We start from the raw sequence: 19,364 nt of genomic DNA, 5'->3' as shown, positions 1-19,364 counted from the left end.
AAAGTAATCAACTGCATATCTGTTTTTTCTTTAAAAACAAAACAAAACTTTTCAACGTAAAAATTACATTGTTTCTACTATTTGGTGTCAAATAATTCTAATTTTTTTTCTTGATGTTTTCAGTAGTTCAGGACACTGCTACACACTAATTGAAAATGTTATCTATAAAATTTAAAAGTCAAAAAAAAATTTAAAAGTCTACTTCAGAAAAAAAAAAGACTATTTAAAAGACTTGATTTAAAAAAAATCTGAAGTTACGCCGGGCGTTGGTGGAGCACGCCTTTAATCTCAGCACTCAGGAGGCAGAGCCAGGTGGATCTCTCTGAGTTCGAGGCCAGCCTGGGCTACAGAGCAAGATCCAGGACAGGAATCAAAACTACACAGAGAGACAAACAAACAAACAAAAAAACCTGAAGTTGCAGAAATGTTCATAAACAAACATGTGAACATGAAAAGCCAAAGTAGGGCTCCTGCAAGATGGCTCAATGGGTACCTATTAACAAACTAGATGACCCAAGTATGATTCGCAGAAAGCACAAGGTGGAAGGAGAGAACAGTCTTGAAAGCTGTCCTCTGAATGCACCACGGCACACACTCCCACACACACATGCAATAAATAAACAGAATATGGTATTAACAAACAATATGGAAATAGTAATATATAGTTTTTATAAATGTTGTATTTCACCAAGTAAACACTAAAAATTATCAAATATCATGTATGTGGAAGTGTCTATACTTTGTTTACTTATCCGTTTATTTGGCAGTGGTAGAGAGTAAACCTAGGGCCGTGAAAATGCTAGGCAAATACTCTACTATAATGTTATATTCCCCAACCCTTGTTTGGAAACAGTTTCTTTATTAAGCCCAGGCAGGCCTGATATTCACCCATCTTTCTATTTCTAGCCTCACCTCACAGGTTTGAGAATTAGAGGATGAGAGCCACCCTGCCAGGTCTTATTTTGTTTTGAATTTTATTATTTATGTGTATGCCACATGTGTGTGCAGGCACCTGTAAAGGCCAAAAGGGAGCAGCATTGGAACATCTACAACTGTTAGTTACTGGACAATTGGGAGCCTCCTGATGTAGGTACTGGGAACTGAATTCAGGTCCTCTGAAAGAGCAACAAACATTAACTGCCAAGTCATCTCTCCAGCCACAATGCTCAGGGTGTTGATGTTGTTTTTATTTATTATTATATTGTATCCCAGGTGGATTCAGTGGCACACCCCTATAACCCAGTACTGTAGATGCTGAGGACAGCCTGGGCTACTCAGGGAAATATTGTCTCAAAGAATGAAACCAGGGCTGGAGAGATGGCTCAGAGGTTAAGAGCACTGAATGCTCTTCCAGAGGTCCCGAGTTCAATTCCCAGCACCCACATGGTGGCTCACAACCATCTGCAATAAGATCTGGCCTGGTACCCTCTTCTGTATACATAATAAATAAATAAATCTTTAAAAAAAAAAAAAAAGAATGAAACCAATCTTGTATGTCTACCACAAAACTAAAGAAATGTCAAGCAATACAGATTTTGATGATCTGACAGATCTATGTATCTGTATTATAACCACCAAACTTGAGACAGAATACTGTCACCATCGCATGTTTCCTTTGCAGTTAGTATTTTTCTTTCATGTTTGTGCTCAGATCCACATGTATGAATGAAACCAACATTGGGTGTCATCCTCAGGAACGATGTCCACCTCTCTGAGAAGAGAGGGTCTCACTGATTTAAATTAGTTCCTCAGTTAGGCTGGAACAGACGGCCACAAACTCCAGTAGTTCTCTAGTCTCACCACATCAAAGCTAGTATTACAACCATGCTCTCAGTTTTTTATGTGGGATTAAAGTATTTATGAGACAAGTACTTTATGACTAGGCTACTTTTCCAACTGCTAGAATTTCTTACACAAATGACAAACTTTCAAGTAACTTCTTTCTAACATTGTCATATGCACATAAACTTTAGTTTTCTGGAGGCGGGAACTGAGACAGGGTCTCACTTTGTTGATCTGTTTGGCCTGGAACACATTTTGTACCCCAAGGTTGCCTTCAGCTCATAACCTTCCTCCCTCAGCCTCCTGAGTTAGAGGAGCATAGGTAAGTACTACCATGTTTAAGTTCATTTAGATTATTACTATTTTTCCATCTGTATTTGTTACTAGATATGTACTGTTAGTGTACTGCTGCCTTTGTAATTCTGGGTATTGCACCCAGAACCTCATACAAGCTATGTCATTAGTCTTCCAGACTTTGTAATGAAGGTAATTTCAGGTACTTAAATACAAAGATTATTTCACTAATTTGTTAATTATTCACTGGCACCTCCCTCTAAATAAGTTAGATGGTAGTAGTAAATTATAACTGTTATTTGTCTTATTTTAAACTGTAATGAAAATGGCTTTTTAAATCGTTTTTAATTAAGCAGGGCTGAGATTTAATAGAGATATTTCAATATATGGTTAAGCACTAAATTGCTCAGAAGAGAGTAAGACATACCCCAGAGAATGGGTGTGGTTTCTCAAAGAAGAGTCATAGAAAATAAGCTAGACCCAAGTTCATCCATTACTGATCTTTTGATTACTAGATTTTGGTAATAATTCATTATCATACTTTGTTAGTTTCTTTTTCTGTTTTATTACAGCTATAATTATGCTTTTATTTTTATTCATTTGTTGGTTTTTGGTTTTCGAGACAAGGTTTCTCTGTGTAGTCCTGGTTGTCCTGGAACTTGCTCTGTTGACCAGGCTGGCCTCAAACTCACAGAGATGTACCTGCCTCTGCCTCCCAAGTGCTGGGATTAAAGGTGTGCATCACCACCTCTGGGCCTAATTATGTTATTAATTTGTTATAAGGTTTTATCTCCATTTATTTGCTGTAGTGACATATTTTATAATTTCCTGTTTTGGACCTGTTCTCATATGTATGGATTAAGCTAGGCCAATCATGGGCATATTATTTCATATGTTACGTTAACTCAAAATAAAGGTGAGAGTGCTGTAATTCAAACCCCAAACTACAGACTTGGGAATATTTCTAGATCTTCTGAAATATGGGTAGGTGACAGGGGATTTCACTTCTTGATTAGGAACCGGATTTTCTAATACAATCTTCTCATAACTTATGACTACTTTCTTAAAATGTAAAATAGCACTCTATCACTTCTTAGTCACTGTTCTATTCTGTGGAGAGACACCACCACCAAGGCAACTCTTATAAAATAAAGCACTTCACTAAGGGCTTGCTTGCAGTTCCAGAGGTTTAGTTCATTATCATTATGGCTGAGAACATGGTAGCACATATGATGCGGGAGAAGTAGGTGAGCGCTACATCCTGATCCACTGGCTGACAGATAGACTGACACTGAGCCTGGCTTGGGCTTCCAAACCCCCCACCCCACTCCACCCCTCCCAGAGATACACTTCCTCCAACAAGGCCACACCTCTTAATCCTTCTCAAGTAGTACCACTCCCTGATGACTAAGCATTCAAATATATGACCCTACTGAGGCATTCTTAGTCAAATCACCACAATCACCATCATTCCCTTCCCTAGTGGAGAGGTAAAAAGAAAGTTAAAGCTGAACTTCATCCTTGTCAATCTTCTTTTTCTACTGACCTTCCAGTTTCAAGGAGGAGAAGGAAATCGGATTTTTATTCTTATATGCAAGTCTAGTAATAATTTGAGAATTCTGTTTTGAAAGGAAAGGAAAACAGACATCATAGGGACCACTAAGAGTCCTAATCACATACACATTCAACCATGTACATACTGTGTTCATCCTGTGTACATGTTAGAATTCATAACTGTATCAAAGTATTTCTCTATAGCTTTCGTTTTACACTGGAGTCATATAATGAATTAGTATAACTATTACCATAGCTCCATAAATAAATAGACCACATAATCAGCAGGCGAACACTGGGCTGGAAAGACAGCTCAGAGGGTAAAACCTCTTGTTAATGCTCTTCCCAGAGGACCTGAGTTCAATTCCCAGCATCCACACCAGGTAGGTGGCTGATGACCACCTACAACCCCAGTTCTAAGGGATCCAACACCCTCTACTGGTATCTTGAGACACCCACACACAACAGCATTCACTCACACAGAAACACACAAGTGTTGTATATACTTGAGTCTTTCCTCTTTCCATTTACATTTATCTTCCAAGCATATCATTAGCTTGATTTCTCACAAAATAGATTAGTATTTTTGTGTTTTTAAACATTACATAAATGACCCAATCATATAACATATACTGGCTTTCATTTAACATTATACTTGTGAAGTTAGTATTATATATTTATAATAGCAACATACAACACTATGAGTGCCTCAAGACTTTAGGTTTTGTCTCTTGCTAAAATGTAATCCTCAAGCCGGGCGGTGGTGGCGCACGCCTTTAATCCCAACACTCGGGAGGCAGAGCCAGGCGGATCTCTGTGAGTTCGAGGCCAGCCTGGTCTCCAAAGCGAGTTCCAGGAAAGGCGCAAAGCTACACAGAGAAACCCTGTCTCGAAAAACCAAAAAAAAAAAAAAAAAAAAATGTAATCCTCATCCTTAAAATCTCAGACAGAAGACAGAACTCCTCCAAGCAGTAGGAGAAAAGAAAAACAGTATACAGAGATGCCCCACAGGTCCCATATAATACTACTTATTAGTCAAAACCACCTCTAACCAAAAGTAAGATTTTGAAAGTAGCTGTTTAATCTGAGTAACAATAGGCTAAAATAAAAACAAGAATAAGAAGAAATAGTATCACAGTTTCTGCCATTAGTTTATACAACTTTATTTAAAGGGATAGCAGAATTCATGAAGTATGGAATTCTTTTTCATAATTATTAGAAGGCATAAAAGAAAAAAACCTTAACAGCACAGAACTATGTTCAAGTTGCCAAATAGAAAACATTGCCCTGTGTACACATACACACACAGACACAGACACACACACACACACACACACACACACACACACAGTGAAACCAGTATATTATAGTAACATAAATTTAATGTAAGTTGAATAAAAATCTCTACAAGTCTGTTTTACAGGTAAAGCTCGTAAGAAGAGATATTCTTTATTTTAGAACTAAGCTTCGTAATTTAAATCTCTTACAGGATATGTAGCTACAAGAAAGAAAGGTTTCTGTTCTTTCTAGCTACATTTTATTTACTGATCTTGTGTGTACACATGTGTGCATGTGCAGACATGCTTGTGTCACAGCAGACCTGTGAAGTCAAAGGACAACAACAGGAGTCAGGTCTCTCCTTCCACATGTAAAACCTGGGGAGGAAACTCAGGTCACCAGGCTTGGCAGCAAGTACCTTTACCTCCTGAGCACCTCAGCAGCCCACAGAGGATGAGATTTTAAAAGAACATTAACAACATTTAAAGAGAATAACTGTAAGTCCCAAGTTGCCTGGGGAAGTCATAACTTGGCACCAATGTTCCAATATCCTCAGACAACATAAAAATCTTCATTTTAAATATATCTGTCTATATTGTTAGTTGTACCAAAAAAAGCCAGAATGGTATTCATAGATTGAATTCCTTAGCCACAGGTTTCTGCTACAGTCTCATCTACTCATTTAGACAGAGCAGTTAAATCTGAAAGTTAATCAATGAAAGACGGACATCTTTACAAATTCAGGGACAACATACAGAGCCTTTGATTTAAAAGCAGCAGATACAGTAGAATATGAGTAAGTAGGAATAGTTAGCTTTTTCTAACAGCTTTCAGTCACTCTCTCCCTCACACATACACCCTTTCATGGGCAAAGTACACATGAAATATAACTTTATCACTATTCTGTTTAATATCTTGCAATGAATCAATTCACAATTTTCCTTAATTTCACATGCAGCTTTTCCTGTATATGCCATAAAGAGACAGTTAGCAACTCCATTAGCAGACTGTTAACCGTTCAGTTTTGTCATCATTTACTAACTTCAGGAAATCAACTATTACACAATACTGGCATACTTCTGAATTCTTTCAGTGGAATCCAACTTAACATTAGAGGAGTCATTCTACCTAATATATTTAAATTCAGTTTTAAAAGTTCAACATTAAAGGTAAAAATTGTTGCTATCATCATTTTGAGGTAGGATAGAATTTTGTAGTGAAGGCTGGCCTAGGAACTTGCTGTCATTGAATTCAAAATTCTCCTGCCTCAGCTTCCCGAGTCCTGGCTAAGATGAAAAAACGTTTTGAGGTAATACTAAAATGAAAATATTGGGCTGGAGAGATGGCTCAGCGGTTAAGAGCACTGGCTGTTCTTCCAGAGGTCATGAGTTCAATTCCCAGCAACCACATGGTGGCTCACAACCATCTGTAATGAGATCTGGTGCCCTCTTCTGGCCTGCAGGGATACATGCAGACAGAGCACTGTATACATAATAAATAAATAAATCTTTAAAAAAAAAAAAAAAAAAGAAAATATTGGTGCCACATACTCAAGGTAAGAACACTGTTCTTACTGAAAATCATAGAGACAAAAACGTCAAAAACAAATCCTTCAGTCTCCACATTTAACAATCAAAACTCAACTGCTTGGAGCCTTCTCGAGCAACCTGTGCTGTCTTACACAAACATTCCAAGACAAACTCCCAATGATCCATGGCACCTGACCCCCAAAGATCAGTCTCCAGAGACAACTAATGCTGTAAAGCTTAATATTTAACAAGGGCAGAAAGCTAGTCTGTCCCTTCAGATATGGCTCTTGCCTCAGCTCTGGACCCCATGAAAACAGTCCATGAAGTTAGACTAAATAACCTGCCCCCTCAACTGCTGCAAAAGGCTTCCCTCCTCTCAGTGGCACAAACCTTTCAGAAGCTTATCCGCTGTAGCTACCCCACAGTGTATGTAATCAACTCTCTACTTCAGCTTTCTGCTGTCTTCCAGGTTAATCACAGCCATGCGTCATCAGCCTATCACTGTTGTCCACACCTGGCAAAAATTTTATGAGACAGCTATGTACTTCAAGAGGTTTGGTGCAAGCCTAGTTCCTGCTTTCAAACAAGGAAACTACAGTCTACCAACAGAAAAGAGTTTTCCCTACATTTTTTCCTCCCTCAAGACAGGGCTTCTCTGTGTAGTTTTGGAGCCTGTCCTGGAACTCACTCTGTAGACCAGGCTGACCTTGAACTCACAGAGATCCGCCTGCCTCTGCCTCCCCAGACTTCTTAAAGTACTGAGATTAAAGGCATGCACCACCACCACCCAGCCTCCCCAGACTTCTTAAAGTATTTTAAAATTGATATTCAGATTAGCTACAGAATTTTTCTGATTCTACTGAAGAAAAAGAAAAAAAGATCACTCAGCAAGTCAGTATAATTGGCTCTCACTTCAGTGCAAAGTAAGACTTCATGCTGTGTCTTTGAAAAATTACATAAGCATCTTAAGAAAGCATCAAAGTCTACTCCTATGACTTTTTTGTAGTAATCTGCTAATTGCGTGTGTGTGTGTGTGTGTGTGTGTGTGTGTGTGTGTGTGCGCGCGCGCGCGTGTGCATGTGAATGTCACGAATATGTGGATGCCTATGAAAGTCGAAGCTGGAGTTACAGGGAGTTGTGAGTCACATTCATTGTTCAAGTGAGTAATGGCGGCAAATGCCTGTAACACCAGAAGCATTCTGGATGCAGAGGCAGAAAAAAAATCACAAGCTCGAACACACTTGGGTTTGGGCTATTACCAAGAATTAAATTATCATTGTTTTAGAGGTTTCTTTGGTTCTAGAAATGCAACTTCATTCTAATATATGAAAGGTCTTAGGTCTACTTCCCAGCATGAAGAAAAAAAAGTTTATTCTACATTATTACCAAATGGAAATCATAAGGAAAATCAAGGTACTGTTAATTTAACAACACACCTACACTCATACCACACCCACCCCCTCTCACCTTCCAGGACACAGTGCTCTGACAATCTATAGGACAATCTAGGAGGTACATGAATCAAACAAGGCTGGATGAGTAGGGCCTGCCCAGCATTTGCAAGGACTAGATTAGATCCCTAACAACATACTCTCACCCCTTGGCAAAAGATAGATGGATGGATGGATAGACGGATGGGCGGGCAGGCGGGCAGGTATAGAGAAATGAAAACTATAAAACTCCAAAATACCCAATGGAGCCCCGAGGGTTCTCCATTCACCCCTCACACCAGGGTTACAGAGATGGTCGGTTACTAGCCTCTACATGGGTACTGGTAATCTAAGTCAGGCCCCTTATGCTTGCACAGCAAACTGGAAAAGGCAAAATGAGTGAATCAGAAAATTATTCTAATTATCCAAAACAGCATTTTCTTAAGGAGAAAGAAATGACAAAATATATAAGAGAAGCTAAGACCAAGCAAGACAGGTAGGTGTGCTGGTCCTATACAAGTTCAACTGGAATTCCAGGAGGAGACAACTCTGTGGGGAGTTAGATCACTCCTGAGAAGGATAGTGAAAATTTCAGTAATGGTGCTCAAGCCTGTCTGTACTTCACATGCAACACCTAAGAGCTCTAAAAACAAAGGCAAATATATCCCATACACAAAAACTTCAAGGGTAAGTCAGGCCATTTGCAGATTTTCAGCACTTCCAAGTTATTCTTGAGTGTTCTGGTTAATCCTGATTGTCAACTTTAGGACACTTCGAATCATCTGGGAGATAAACCCTTGGGTGTTATCTAGGAAGGGTTTCCAAAGAAAGAGGCTTTACTGAAGTGGGAAGACCCAACCTGAATGTGGGCAGTCTCTTTCCATGAGCTAGGCTCCTCGAATGAATAAAAAGGAAAAGGTAGTGAGTGCCAGCATTCATCCTCTGCTGACTAATGGTATGCATGTACTACAGTGGCCAGAAGGTGATTTGGAGGTTTTCTTCCTCTACCATTCTTCACCTTATTTTTTGAGACAGGGTCTCACACTAAACCTAGAGCTGCTCCGTTTTGGCTAGACTGGCTGGCTAGCAAGCCCCAAGGATTCTCTCTACTCTCCATCCCTCACACCCCACCACTGGGGTTACAGACATGGGTACTGGCCATCTAATCAGGCCCTCATGCTTACACTGCAAGACTTACCCACTAAACTATATACATATCTCCCCAGCCTCTTCTCTGATGAACCCAATGTGAGCTCAACTTTACAAAGTTGGCTTTAATCTTCAATTCCCAGATCACTCTGCTCGCATGTTCATAGTAACAAATCCTCTTCCTACAAAATCTTTCCGATTAATTTTTTGGTAGATTAAAATATGGTGGACTCATTCATAAATGTCTTCAACAAATACCATCTTTTTTCCTTAACTGACTCTTTCACTTCTCATTGAGTAAAATTCACACAGATTTTTACTGTCAATAGTGGCATATAAGAACAATGAAAAGGGGGGGGCTCACAGAAAGAAAACATGGGGGGAGGGGCAAAACTTACCATACACACCTGCAGAAGGAGTAGAATTGTTCATGGTAGAAGGTCCGTTAATGACACCAGGAGAAAGAAGCTCATCAGATCCCCGCTGAAAAGCAAAATTAATGCTCAATTAATAAAGCAAGTTTTAAAATAATGGCTTATGTTTACTAATAAATTTACTAAAAGTATTATTTAAATATAAAGATATTTTTAAAGATGGTTGGAAGCAAACTATGTGGTAAAGAAAAATTACAGCAGATGCTCAGACTAGTCATCAAAAGAAAAAAAAGAAAAAAGAGAAAGAAAAGATAAAAAGAGAAACAGTGGGGACATAATTTTGCAAATGCTTCTGACCAATTCCAATTGTCCAAAATGCTATGTCTGAAGTACTAAACTGTATTTAGGAGACTACATTCTGAAAAAGTTCTTTGTGAAATATATTTACATGCAAACAATTAATGTATACATTCTAAGAATCCTACTTTCAATACTCATTTCTAAAAATAGAGCTAAAAAGACACAATTTATATCCATACTGGTCAAAACTTCATGATTATTGATTTCCATACCATTAATCCTAAAAACTACCTTTGCTGTACACTATATTTCTCCCTCCACACCTTCTTTTTTTGGTTTTTCAAGACAGGGTTTCTCTGTCCAGCCCTGGCTGGCCTCAACTTGCTCTGCAGACCAGGCTATCCTCAAACTCAAGACATTCTCGCCTGCCTCTGCCTCCAAGTGCTGGGATTAAAGGTGCACACCACCATGATTAGAGATGTACACTATATCTTAAGCAAATGTTTTCAAAATTTTATTCATTTATGGTAAGAGAGAAAGAAGTCTGTCTCCTGGTGCTGGGTATTGGCCTTGCAAGGCAAACATCCTACCACTCAGCTACAGCCCCAGACCTTGGTTTTTCTGAGAGTCGTGTTATACAGCCAAGGCTGAAAGGTGATCTCTCTATTCTCTTGCTTCGGCCTTCTGAGTGCAGAAATTACAGAATAAGCCACAGTATCCGTCCAAGCAAGAGTTCTGTCCTACTTACACATCTGAACTCTCAATGCTAAAATGTATCAGATAATCCTTTTCATTATAATCCTAGTATAGATCACCAAGGTTACAAAATTATAATATGGAGTAAAAAGTCAAAAACAATCTATTTCAAATGGATCAAATTTGTTCATCTTGGTGACTTGTTAAGAATAAGTTATTTTGGCTCATTGGGTGACAGAATATAATCTTCAAATAACTATAAATTTTAGAATAATACTACCACAAATATTTATTTTCATTTTTAATTTATGTGTGTGTATGTGTGAATGTATGTCATGGGCATACAGTAGAAGGCAGCCCAAGGAGGCCTGAAGGAGGAGTCCAATCCCCTGGAAATGGAGTTATAGGTGGTTGTGAGCTGCCCAGTGTGGGTGCTAGAAACCAAACTTTGGTTTTCTGCAACAGCAGCTCTTAGACACTAGGCTAGCTCTCCAGCCCCTACAACAAACATTTTGGCTTCTGCTGAAGGACTAACTCGAGTGTCTGCATTACTACAAATACAATTATTAAAAAACAATTACTGCTTTAAGCACCCAGAAATTACTGCCCTCAGCTCTTTTACTTAAGTTTATCAAAGACACCTCCAAAAAATCCAAAGGAATTTAATAACCAAGCAGGATGAAAAAAAAATTTCAAATCCCAATTCTCCCTGAAAAGACCAGGATAGTGTGTTACTTAAATCACAGGCTTTCCTAATTTCTGAAGAATTTGGTAAAATGTACTTTGCTGATAAATATATCTTCTACATATGTGTCTTTAGTATCAATATGTTTCATGTCAAAATAGAGCTGGTTTGGTAAAAAAGTTTCTTAAAAACCTGCCTTTGCTAAAACCACTGACTCCTCCCTTGGGCCCACAAGGTAACTAAAAGCAAGATAAAACCCTGGTAACTCCCCCTTCATTTTGCAACTATACTCCTTAATTCTGCACACAGGCTTGATAATCACTACCTAGGAGTAGGTAGTAACTAATCTCTCATTTCACTTCAAGGAGGAAGGCACAAAGATAAGAAGAGTACCTGAGGCATCTTATAATGTCCTATCCCAGATTCCCACAAAGTATCAAAAGGTCTCCAGTCAGTGTCCTAAACCTGCAGTCACCATGGATTCCAGAAACAGAACCTCACAGAACAGACCATGAGCCAAATGGGTACTGTCCATGACAACAAGGCAGCACTCTGGAGCATGACTAAGTATCTGAAAAGCAGCTTGTCCCTTACTGTAGTAAGAACTCCTTCTGACCACCTTGCAGAACCAGAAAAGAGACAATAAACAGACCACACCTTGATCAGCAGTACTTAGCTTTCCAAACCTCCTGCCCCACCCAACATCATGCTTCCACTAAGATGGTCATGGGGACCTCTCTTTTTGTTCCTCTTCCTAAGGCATTTGATTAGCTCTCCTTTCTCTGCTTTTCACAATTACTCATTTCTTTCGCTCACAAAATTGAGACAGGTGGCTAAGCCCAGTGGGTTAAGACTGCACTAAAATTCTCATTATAATAGGAGCAACCCTTTCAGAGAATACTCTAAAGATGATTATGTTTAAATGACAAAAACTATTTTATGTGGACTGCAGACTAAAGTAATAGAGAAAAATGATGAAAACTCCAGAAGATAAAGGAATAACTTTGTGATTTTAGAGTAGAACACTATTTCTTACACAGGAAACAAAAAATAGCTAGGTACATGCCCATAACCTCAGCACTTATGAGGCTGAGATAGGAGAACCACAAGTTCTAGACCAGCCCACGGTACACAGTGAAACTGTCTCAAACAAAACAGCAACAACAAAATACAGATACAGACTTGACAATTAAGATTTGTACTTAAGAGTGAAAGAAAATATGATAATGGCATGCTCATATGTATGTGAATAATCTGCAAAGGATTTATATCCATAGCCTTTAAAAAACAAAACAAAGCCGCGGTGGCGGCGGCGGCGGCGGCGGCGGCGGCGGCGGCGGCGGCGGCGCACGCCTTTAATCCCAGCACTCGGGAGGCAGAGCCAGGCGGATCTCTGTGAGTTCGAGGCCAGCCTGGTCTCCAAAGCGAGTTCCAGGAAAGGCGCAAAGCTACACAGAGAAACCCTGTCTCAAAAAACCAAAAAACAAAACAAACCACCATAAACAAAAGAACAAAACACAAGACACAAGAAATGACAAGTGAGCAGCATCTCATCAAGGGGCAGTAGACTGTGACCAGTGGAGAGCACCTGTACTTTGCCCTTCCCCGTGAAAGGATTACCAATTCTCCATTCCCAGCCCCATGACCTGTGATGCCTGGAGTAGAACCTCCTCCTGCCTCACTGACATTTGGCCTCTGGAGTACAGACATGACATATATTTAAGCCAAGCACAGGCTAATGTTTTTTGCCAAGCTTTTTATTTGTTGTTTTGTCTTTGCTTTCACTCTATAACAAGAACACAGACGGAAATCTGCAGCCCAATTCCAGCACAGGAATAAGTAAAACCACCCACACTGGAAATGAACAAGAGGTATTTTTCTAGCATTATATGCAATCAACATAGGAAAACAAGTTTAATCTAACTTGTTATTCATGGACATGTAAGTTAAGACCCTAACAATACCATCATGTGAAGGAAGGTAGCAAAGTGGAGCATTGGTAAGGCAGAGCAACAAAACTCTTAGAATTAAATGGAACTTTAACCGGGTATGATTTAATGGAAATATACATTGGTACAACTTTCAACACTATTCAACCTACAAAAGCCAAACATGAATATCTAAAGGATCCCTGTGTCCTACCCTCTGCACACACCCAAGAGATGCTTACTTATGCACACTTAGATGTAAGACTATTCCCAGAGCACTATTCATACTAGAGCAGCTGGAAACAACCAAGTGTCATAATTACAGAATAAAGCTTCAATGATCAATGCATGTAACGGTTACACACGAGCAATAATGAGTTACTGTCCCACAGAACAGGGTAATCTCAAACATTAAGAGGTCAATCACCAAGAACACACTCTTATATTAGGTTTACTATTACTAATTTGGGTGATGTATGTGTGTGTTAAGGGAGTCGGTTTTCTCCTCAGAAGACAACGAAAATATTTATAGAAGGAAAAAAGACTGAATCATGGGTAAACAATTAACAGTATTGCCAAGGAGGTCTTAACAGGCCAAAAAATGAAGACATCATGGGGCAGGTGTGGGAGGGTGGTTAGCACTGTATCAACAGTCTCCTTAGAAACACATGGTCAGTTTACAGAAGTCCAGCAATTTCCTGTGGACTTGTCAGCTCGCTGACTAAGTCAACACATAAATCAGCTTCATTTGCCTCAAGCATCAAGGATTATTGATGCTCCCTCCTACTAAAAACAATTAAATATACAGGACAATAAAGTAAAGGAATACTGTGATTAAGCGGTATAAATAAAATGTTCCATTATCAAATTTGATGGAAAATGGTTTTATTTGAATTTCAAGTGAGAATATTACTGTGATTAAAAGACAATCTGTACAACTGATAAAAAGCCACTGAAGTAACATGTAAGATTTTGAAACTAAACAAAAATCTAAATTTCAGATCATACCTAACGTGCACATGAAATTCTAGGATAAGATATTATTTGTTTTACTATCTATCCAAAAATTCTTAATTCTCTAGGATTCTAATTTTTCTTCATATGAACAGAATCTCAAAATATTGAAATTAATACCCAAGTACTACCTTCAATCAAAGCCAAATTTCTAGCAGATGAATTAACAAGCCTTTGTGAAACTTTCTAGAATGGAAAACGTTTGTCCTGCTCTTAGTTAACTGTTCCATTGGGCCAGGCGGTGGTGGTGCATGCCTGAAGGCATCTCCTTTTGGTTCCCTTCTCCACTCTCTGTCAGCCTTGTCAGGGTCCTGGGTCTTGTCTCTTGCTGTTGAGCCTTTATCCCCTTGGCCTGGTGCTCTCCTTTACAACTTCCTTCACAGAACTTACTTTTAGCATGTAATCTATGTTAAAAACCACACATACACACTCAACAAAATGTCATTGCTTAAACAAGTCAGTACAGAGATAAGGAAATGGTGAGTTTTCAATTTGTGAACTACTGCATAAAGCAATGTTTTAAAGAAATACTTTTTTTTTTTTTTTTTAATTTTCTGAGACAGGATCTCACTACATAGCCCTGGCTGGCCTGTAACTCACTAAGTTTATTTAAATTTACAAAAATTAAATGGGCTTTAGTAAATTCATGCAATAAATACTAGGCGGTTACTAAATAATGAAGCATGAGCCAGCAAGATAGTCAAATATTTGGAAAAGGGTGCTTGCTGTCAAGCCTGAGAACCTGGGTTTGATCCCCAAACAGTAAAAGAAAAACACGGACTCCCTTTAAGTTATCCTCTGATCTCCACGACACTACGGCATATGGACACCCACCCACATAGACACAAATAAACACAAAGATTTAACTGGAAAAAAAAGCATCATACTTTAAAACCTGGATATAAAATTAGAAAATACCCAGTTTCATAAGCCATATATACTGGTTTTAACAACATAAAACAAATAATAAACACAAATATTGAAAGATAAGTACACAATCATCTCATCTTTCCTGCCCTCTCACACTAACTTTTCATATAGCAAACTAGTGCCTTAATTCTACTTCACAAACTACCTACTCATCTATGAAGTGACATATACACAAGATTATTCATAAAAATGTTTATTCTGGACACGGTGGCACAAACCTTTAATCCCAGCACTCAGGAGGCAGAGGCAGTTAGATATCTATGAATTCAAGGCCAGTCTGGTCTACACAAAGCAAGTTCCAGACCACAGTGTAACACAGTGAGACCCTGTCTCAAAAGCAAAACAAATAAAATATAAAAAAATTATTAGAGCACAATATTGGAAATTCCATCAAGAGAGGACTTAATAAAAACCTGTTAACTACTTAAAATTTTTTACAGCTGTTAAAAATAAAAACAAGACTTGGGTGCTGGTGGTGCACGCAAGGTCCCAGCACTCAGAAGGTAGAGAGATCTCTGAGCTTAGGCCAGCCTGGTCTACAAGAGACAGCCAGAGATACACAAGAGAAATGCTGTCTCAAAAAAACCAAAAAAGAAGAAAAAAAAAGGGGGGGATTAAGTATTTACTTTGTAACTGACACATAGTAATTGTGTGTGCATGTGGAATAATTATATATATTAATGGAACACAGTCTGAAGTATACATCAACTTATGTATACAATAATGATAAGTATCAAGTATCACAATAACTGACCTATCTATTACCTGACATATTTCCTTGAACATTCAAATTTCTGTGTATATATATATACACACACACACACACACACACACACACACACATAAAATTAGCTGGGCCATGGTAGCACACGCCTTTAATCCCAGCATTTGTAAGGCAGAGCCAAGTGGATCTCTGTGAGTTCAAGGCCAGCCTGGTCTACAGAGCGAAATCCAGGAGAGACACCAAACTACAGAGAAACTCTGTCTCGAAAAACAAACAAAAAAATTACTAACATTTTAACAGGAATTACACTGAATCTTAAAATACTGAGTAGCATTGCCATTTAGTAAAATTAATTCTTACCATTTATAAATACTCTATGTCTTTGCATTTTTTTTTCTCAAAAGTATTTTATAGGGCAAGAGAGATGGCTCAGCAGCTAAGAGCACTGGTTGCTCTTCTACAGGACCCAGGACCCGGATTAAATTCCTAGCACCCACATGGCAGCTCACAACTGTCTGTAACTCCAGTTCTAGGGGATCTGATACCCTCACACAGACATACATGCAGGCAAAACCCCAATGTACATTTTTTTAAAAAGTTAAAAAAAACATTTTGTATTATCATTGTAAATCATTAATAACATTTATAGTATCATTATAAATCAGTAATAACCTTATTTAAATTTTTATTTTGTTTGGTTTGGTTTTTCAAGACAAAGTTTTTCTGTGTAGCCCTGGCTGTCCTGGCTTCAAACTCAGAGAGTTCCACCTGCCTCTGCCTCTCAAGTGCTGGGATTAAAGTTATGTGCCACCATGTCCAGCTCAACCTTAGTTAAATTTATTTGTAAGTTTTAAGTGCCTTTTAGAAGCCTCTTGTTTTCTTTAGTAATTTTGTTGCTGGTATATACAAGTCTGATTTTTAGATATCGAACTCTCCAACCTTACTAAAGGTCAGTTCAAACAATGTTGGTAGTCTGTAGGTTTTCTTCCATACAATATCATGTTGTCTGATGTTGTTGATTTGACTTCCTTATGTGGATGGCCTATATGTTTCCCTCATCTTACTGCCCTGAGTATGATTTCCAATACCATATTGTTCAGTGTTGGATAACTGACATCCTTGTCTTGCTGCTAATTTTTTTGTATGTTTTTCAAGACAGGGTTTCTTTCTGTAGCCTTGGCTGTTCTAGAACTAGCTCTCTCCAACTCAGAGATTTGTAGCTGGATTTTTCTTTGGGGCACCAACCAGCTCCCAAATAAAGACACGGAGACTTATTATTAATTGTGAATGCTCGGCCTTAGCTTAGGCTTGTCCCATTAACTTAATTTAATCTGTTTCCTATTCATCTATATTTTGCCTCAGGGCTTTTGCCTTTCATTCTGTATGTCCTACTTTCCTGCTTCCTCCATGGCTGGCTGGCCCCTGGCATCTCATCTCTTTCTTTCTCCCCTCCCCCTACATCCCCCAAGCCTAAATTCCAGGTCTGTCTTACTCTCTCTGCCTGAAGTCCCAACTATACCCCCTCCCTCGCTACTGGCTGTTCAGCTTTTTATTAGGCCAATCAGGTGCCTTACTTAGGCAGGCAAGGTAAAACAGCAACACATCTTTACATAATTAAACAAATCTTTCTTAGTTAAACAAATATTCCACAACAGAGATCTACCTGCCTATGCCTCCCAAGTGCTGGGATTAAAGGCTTTGTTCCTAATCTTATAAGCAGCAATTTCCGCTTTCCTCCATCCAATGATACTGGCTATGTGTGACTTTCATATACCATCCTTACTGTGGTAAGTTGCACTACTTTTCTACCTAATGTTTAAAAGACTGTTTTATCATGAACTAACGTTAAATTTTACTAATTTCTTTTTGGTTGCTGTTGTTATTAATCACTCAGCTTATGTCATGTGCCACATTTATCAATTTGTGCATAGTGAGACATCCTTACATCCCTGGAATAAATCACATTTTAATCGCAGGTATAGTATTAATGTATGGCTGAGCTAGATTTGTTAATGTTTTGTTGACAATTTTTGCATCTCTTTATCACACATACTGGTTTAGTTTCCTTTTTTGATAGGTCTTTGTCTTTGGTATCAGGGTAATGCTAGCCTCATAAGATGCTCCCCACTGTTTGTTTGTTCTGTGTTTTCGACACAGAGTTTCTCTGTGTATCCCTGGCTGCACTTGAACTCAGACATCTGCCTGCCTCTGCCTCCTGAGTGCAGGGATTAAAGGCGTTTGCCACCACTGCCTGGCTGGTTCCCACTATTATAATCCTTTGGAACACTTTCAGAAATAGTGTTAACTATTTGGTAAACTTACTTAGAAGGTAGCCCTGTCCATAAAGTGTCTGACACACAAGCATGAGGACACACCTAAGTCTGGATTCCCAACACATAAAGTAGTGCACACCTATAATCCTAGAGCTTGGGTGGTGGAGACAGGAGGATCTCTGACACTTGCTAGCCCACCAATCTAGCAAATGGGCAAGCTCCAGACAAGAAATACAGTCAGGAAACAAATGAGGAACATCCTAATTTGACCTATGGTCTCCACAAGCATGTGTGTACACATGTACAAGTTCTCTCTCCCCCTCTCTTCCCTCCCCCCTCAGTAAAGAAGTCCTGGGCTTTTGTTAGAATTTTACCCTTGATTCAAGTTTGTTTGATATTTGACTTTCTGGGTTTCTATGTCTTCCTGATTTGATTCTGAAAGTTAATATAGATCTATAAACAAATTTGTCCTGGTCCCAGTTAGCTAGTATGAAATTCTACAGAATAGTCTCTACTGATCCTTTCCATTTTGGTGGTATTATTGATTGTAATATCTATTTATTCACCTCATATTTTTATCTGTCTTCTGTCTTTTTCTTTGGTTAGTCTGGCTAAAGGTTTTGCAAATATGTTACAATTACAATAAACCAGCCCTTCATTATACTTTTATTTGCTTGAGCATTTTGGACCTCCCACTTCAAGACTTTATCTGCTCTGATTATTGTCATTTCTTTCCTTCTAATTTTTGAAATCTGTTTTGGTCTGATTTTCTTTTTCTTTCTGGCACAAGACCTTATTTGTTATATGACCTAGATTGGCCTCAAACTCACGATCCTCCTATTGCTACCTCTTGAGGACTAGGATTATTTATAGCCATGTAATTCCATATGCTATAATAGTCTATTAAAGTTCCCATCTTAGCACTGCTACACCCATATTCCACTGGTTTTAGTATGTTTTCATTTTCATTTGTTTCAAGAGTTTGTTTTTTAAATTTAATTTTTCCTTTGACCCACTGATTATTCAAAAGAATTTACTTGATGTACATGCATTTCTGTGATTTCTTTTATTTTTTATTTTTATTTATTTGGGTTTTTCAGTTGTTTTTGGGTTTTTTTGGGGGGGTGTTCAAGACAGGGTTTCTCTGTGTAGCTTTGAGCCTTTCCTGGAACTTACTCTGTAGACCAGGCTGGCCTCGAACTCACAGAAATCCGCCTGCCTCTGCCTCCCAAATGCTGGGATTAAAGGCATGCACCACCACTGCCCAGCGGTTTATTTGGTTTTTTTAGAAAAGGGTTTCTCTTTGTAACCCTGGCTGTCCTGGAATTGTAGACTAGGCAAATCTTGAACTCAAGAGATCTGCCCACCTCTACTTCCTGAGTGCTGGGATTAAAGGCATGCACCACCAACACCAAGCTCATTTC

At 38.7% G+C, this 19,364-nt stretch overlaps 1 protein-coding gene across 6 annotated transcripts in view; it reads right to left on the bottom strand.

Annotated features, from left to right (window-relative positions):
* Positions 1-19,364, bottom strand: part of Ptbp3 (polypyrimidine tract binding protein 3) — an 86,315-nt gene that overhangs the window by 53,729 nt on the left and 13,222 nt on the right. For 3 of the 6 annotated variants that reach the window (XM_052716586.1, XM_052716581.1, XM_052716584.1), the window contains one exon: positions 9,415-9,499. In XM_052716586.1, the coding sequence (XP_052572546.1) occupies positions 9,415-9,448 (34 nt within the window). In that variant the 5' untranslated portion in view covers positions 9,449-9,499. Of the gene's footprint in view, positions 1-9,414; positions 9,500-19,364 lie in introns of those variants that run through there. The other 3 variants (XM_052716582.1, XM_052716583.1, XM_052716585.1) reach the window with 2 other exon arrangements.

The sequence above is a fragment of the Peromyscus californicus genome, unplaced genomic scaffold (genome assembly GCF_007827085.1).
Source record: "Peromyscus californicus insignis strain IS unplaced genomic scaffold, ASM782708v3 Scaffold_5__1_contigs__length_169319896, whole genome shotgun sequence".
Lineage (NCBI taxonomy): Eukaryota > Metazoa > Chordata > Mammalia > Rodentia > Cricetidae > Peromyscus > Peromyscus californicus.
The sequence above is the reverse complement of the archived record's forward strand: the minus strand, read 5'-3'. Positions and strand labels throughout refer to the sequence as shown.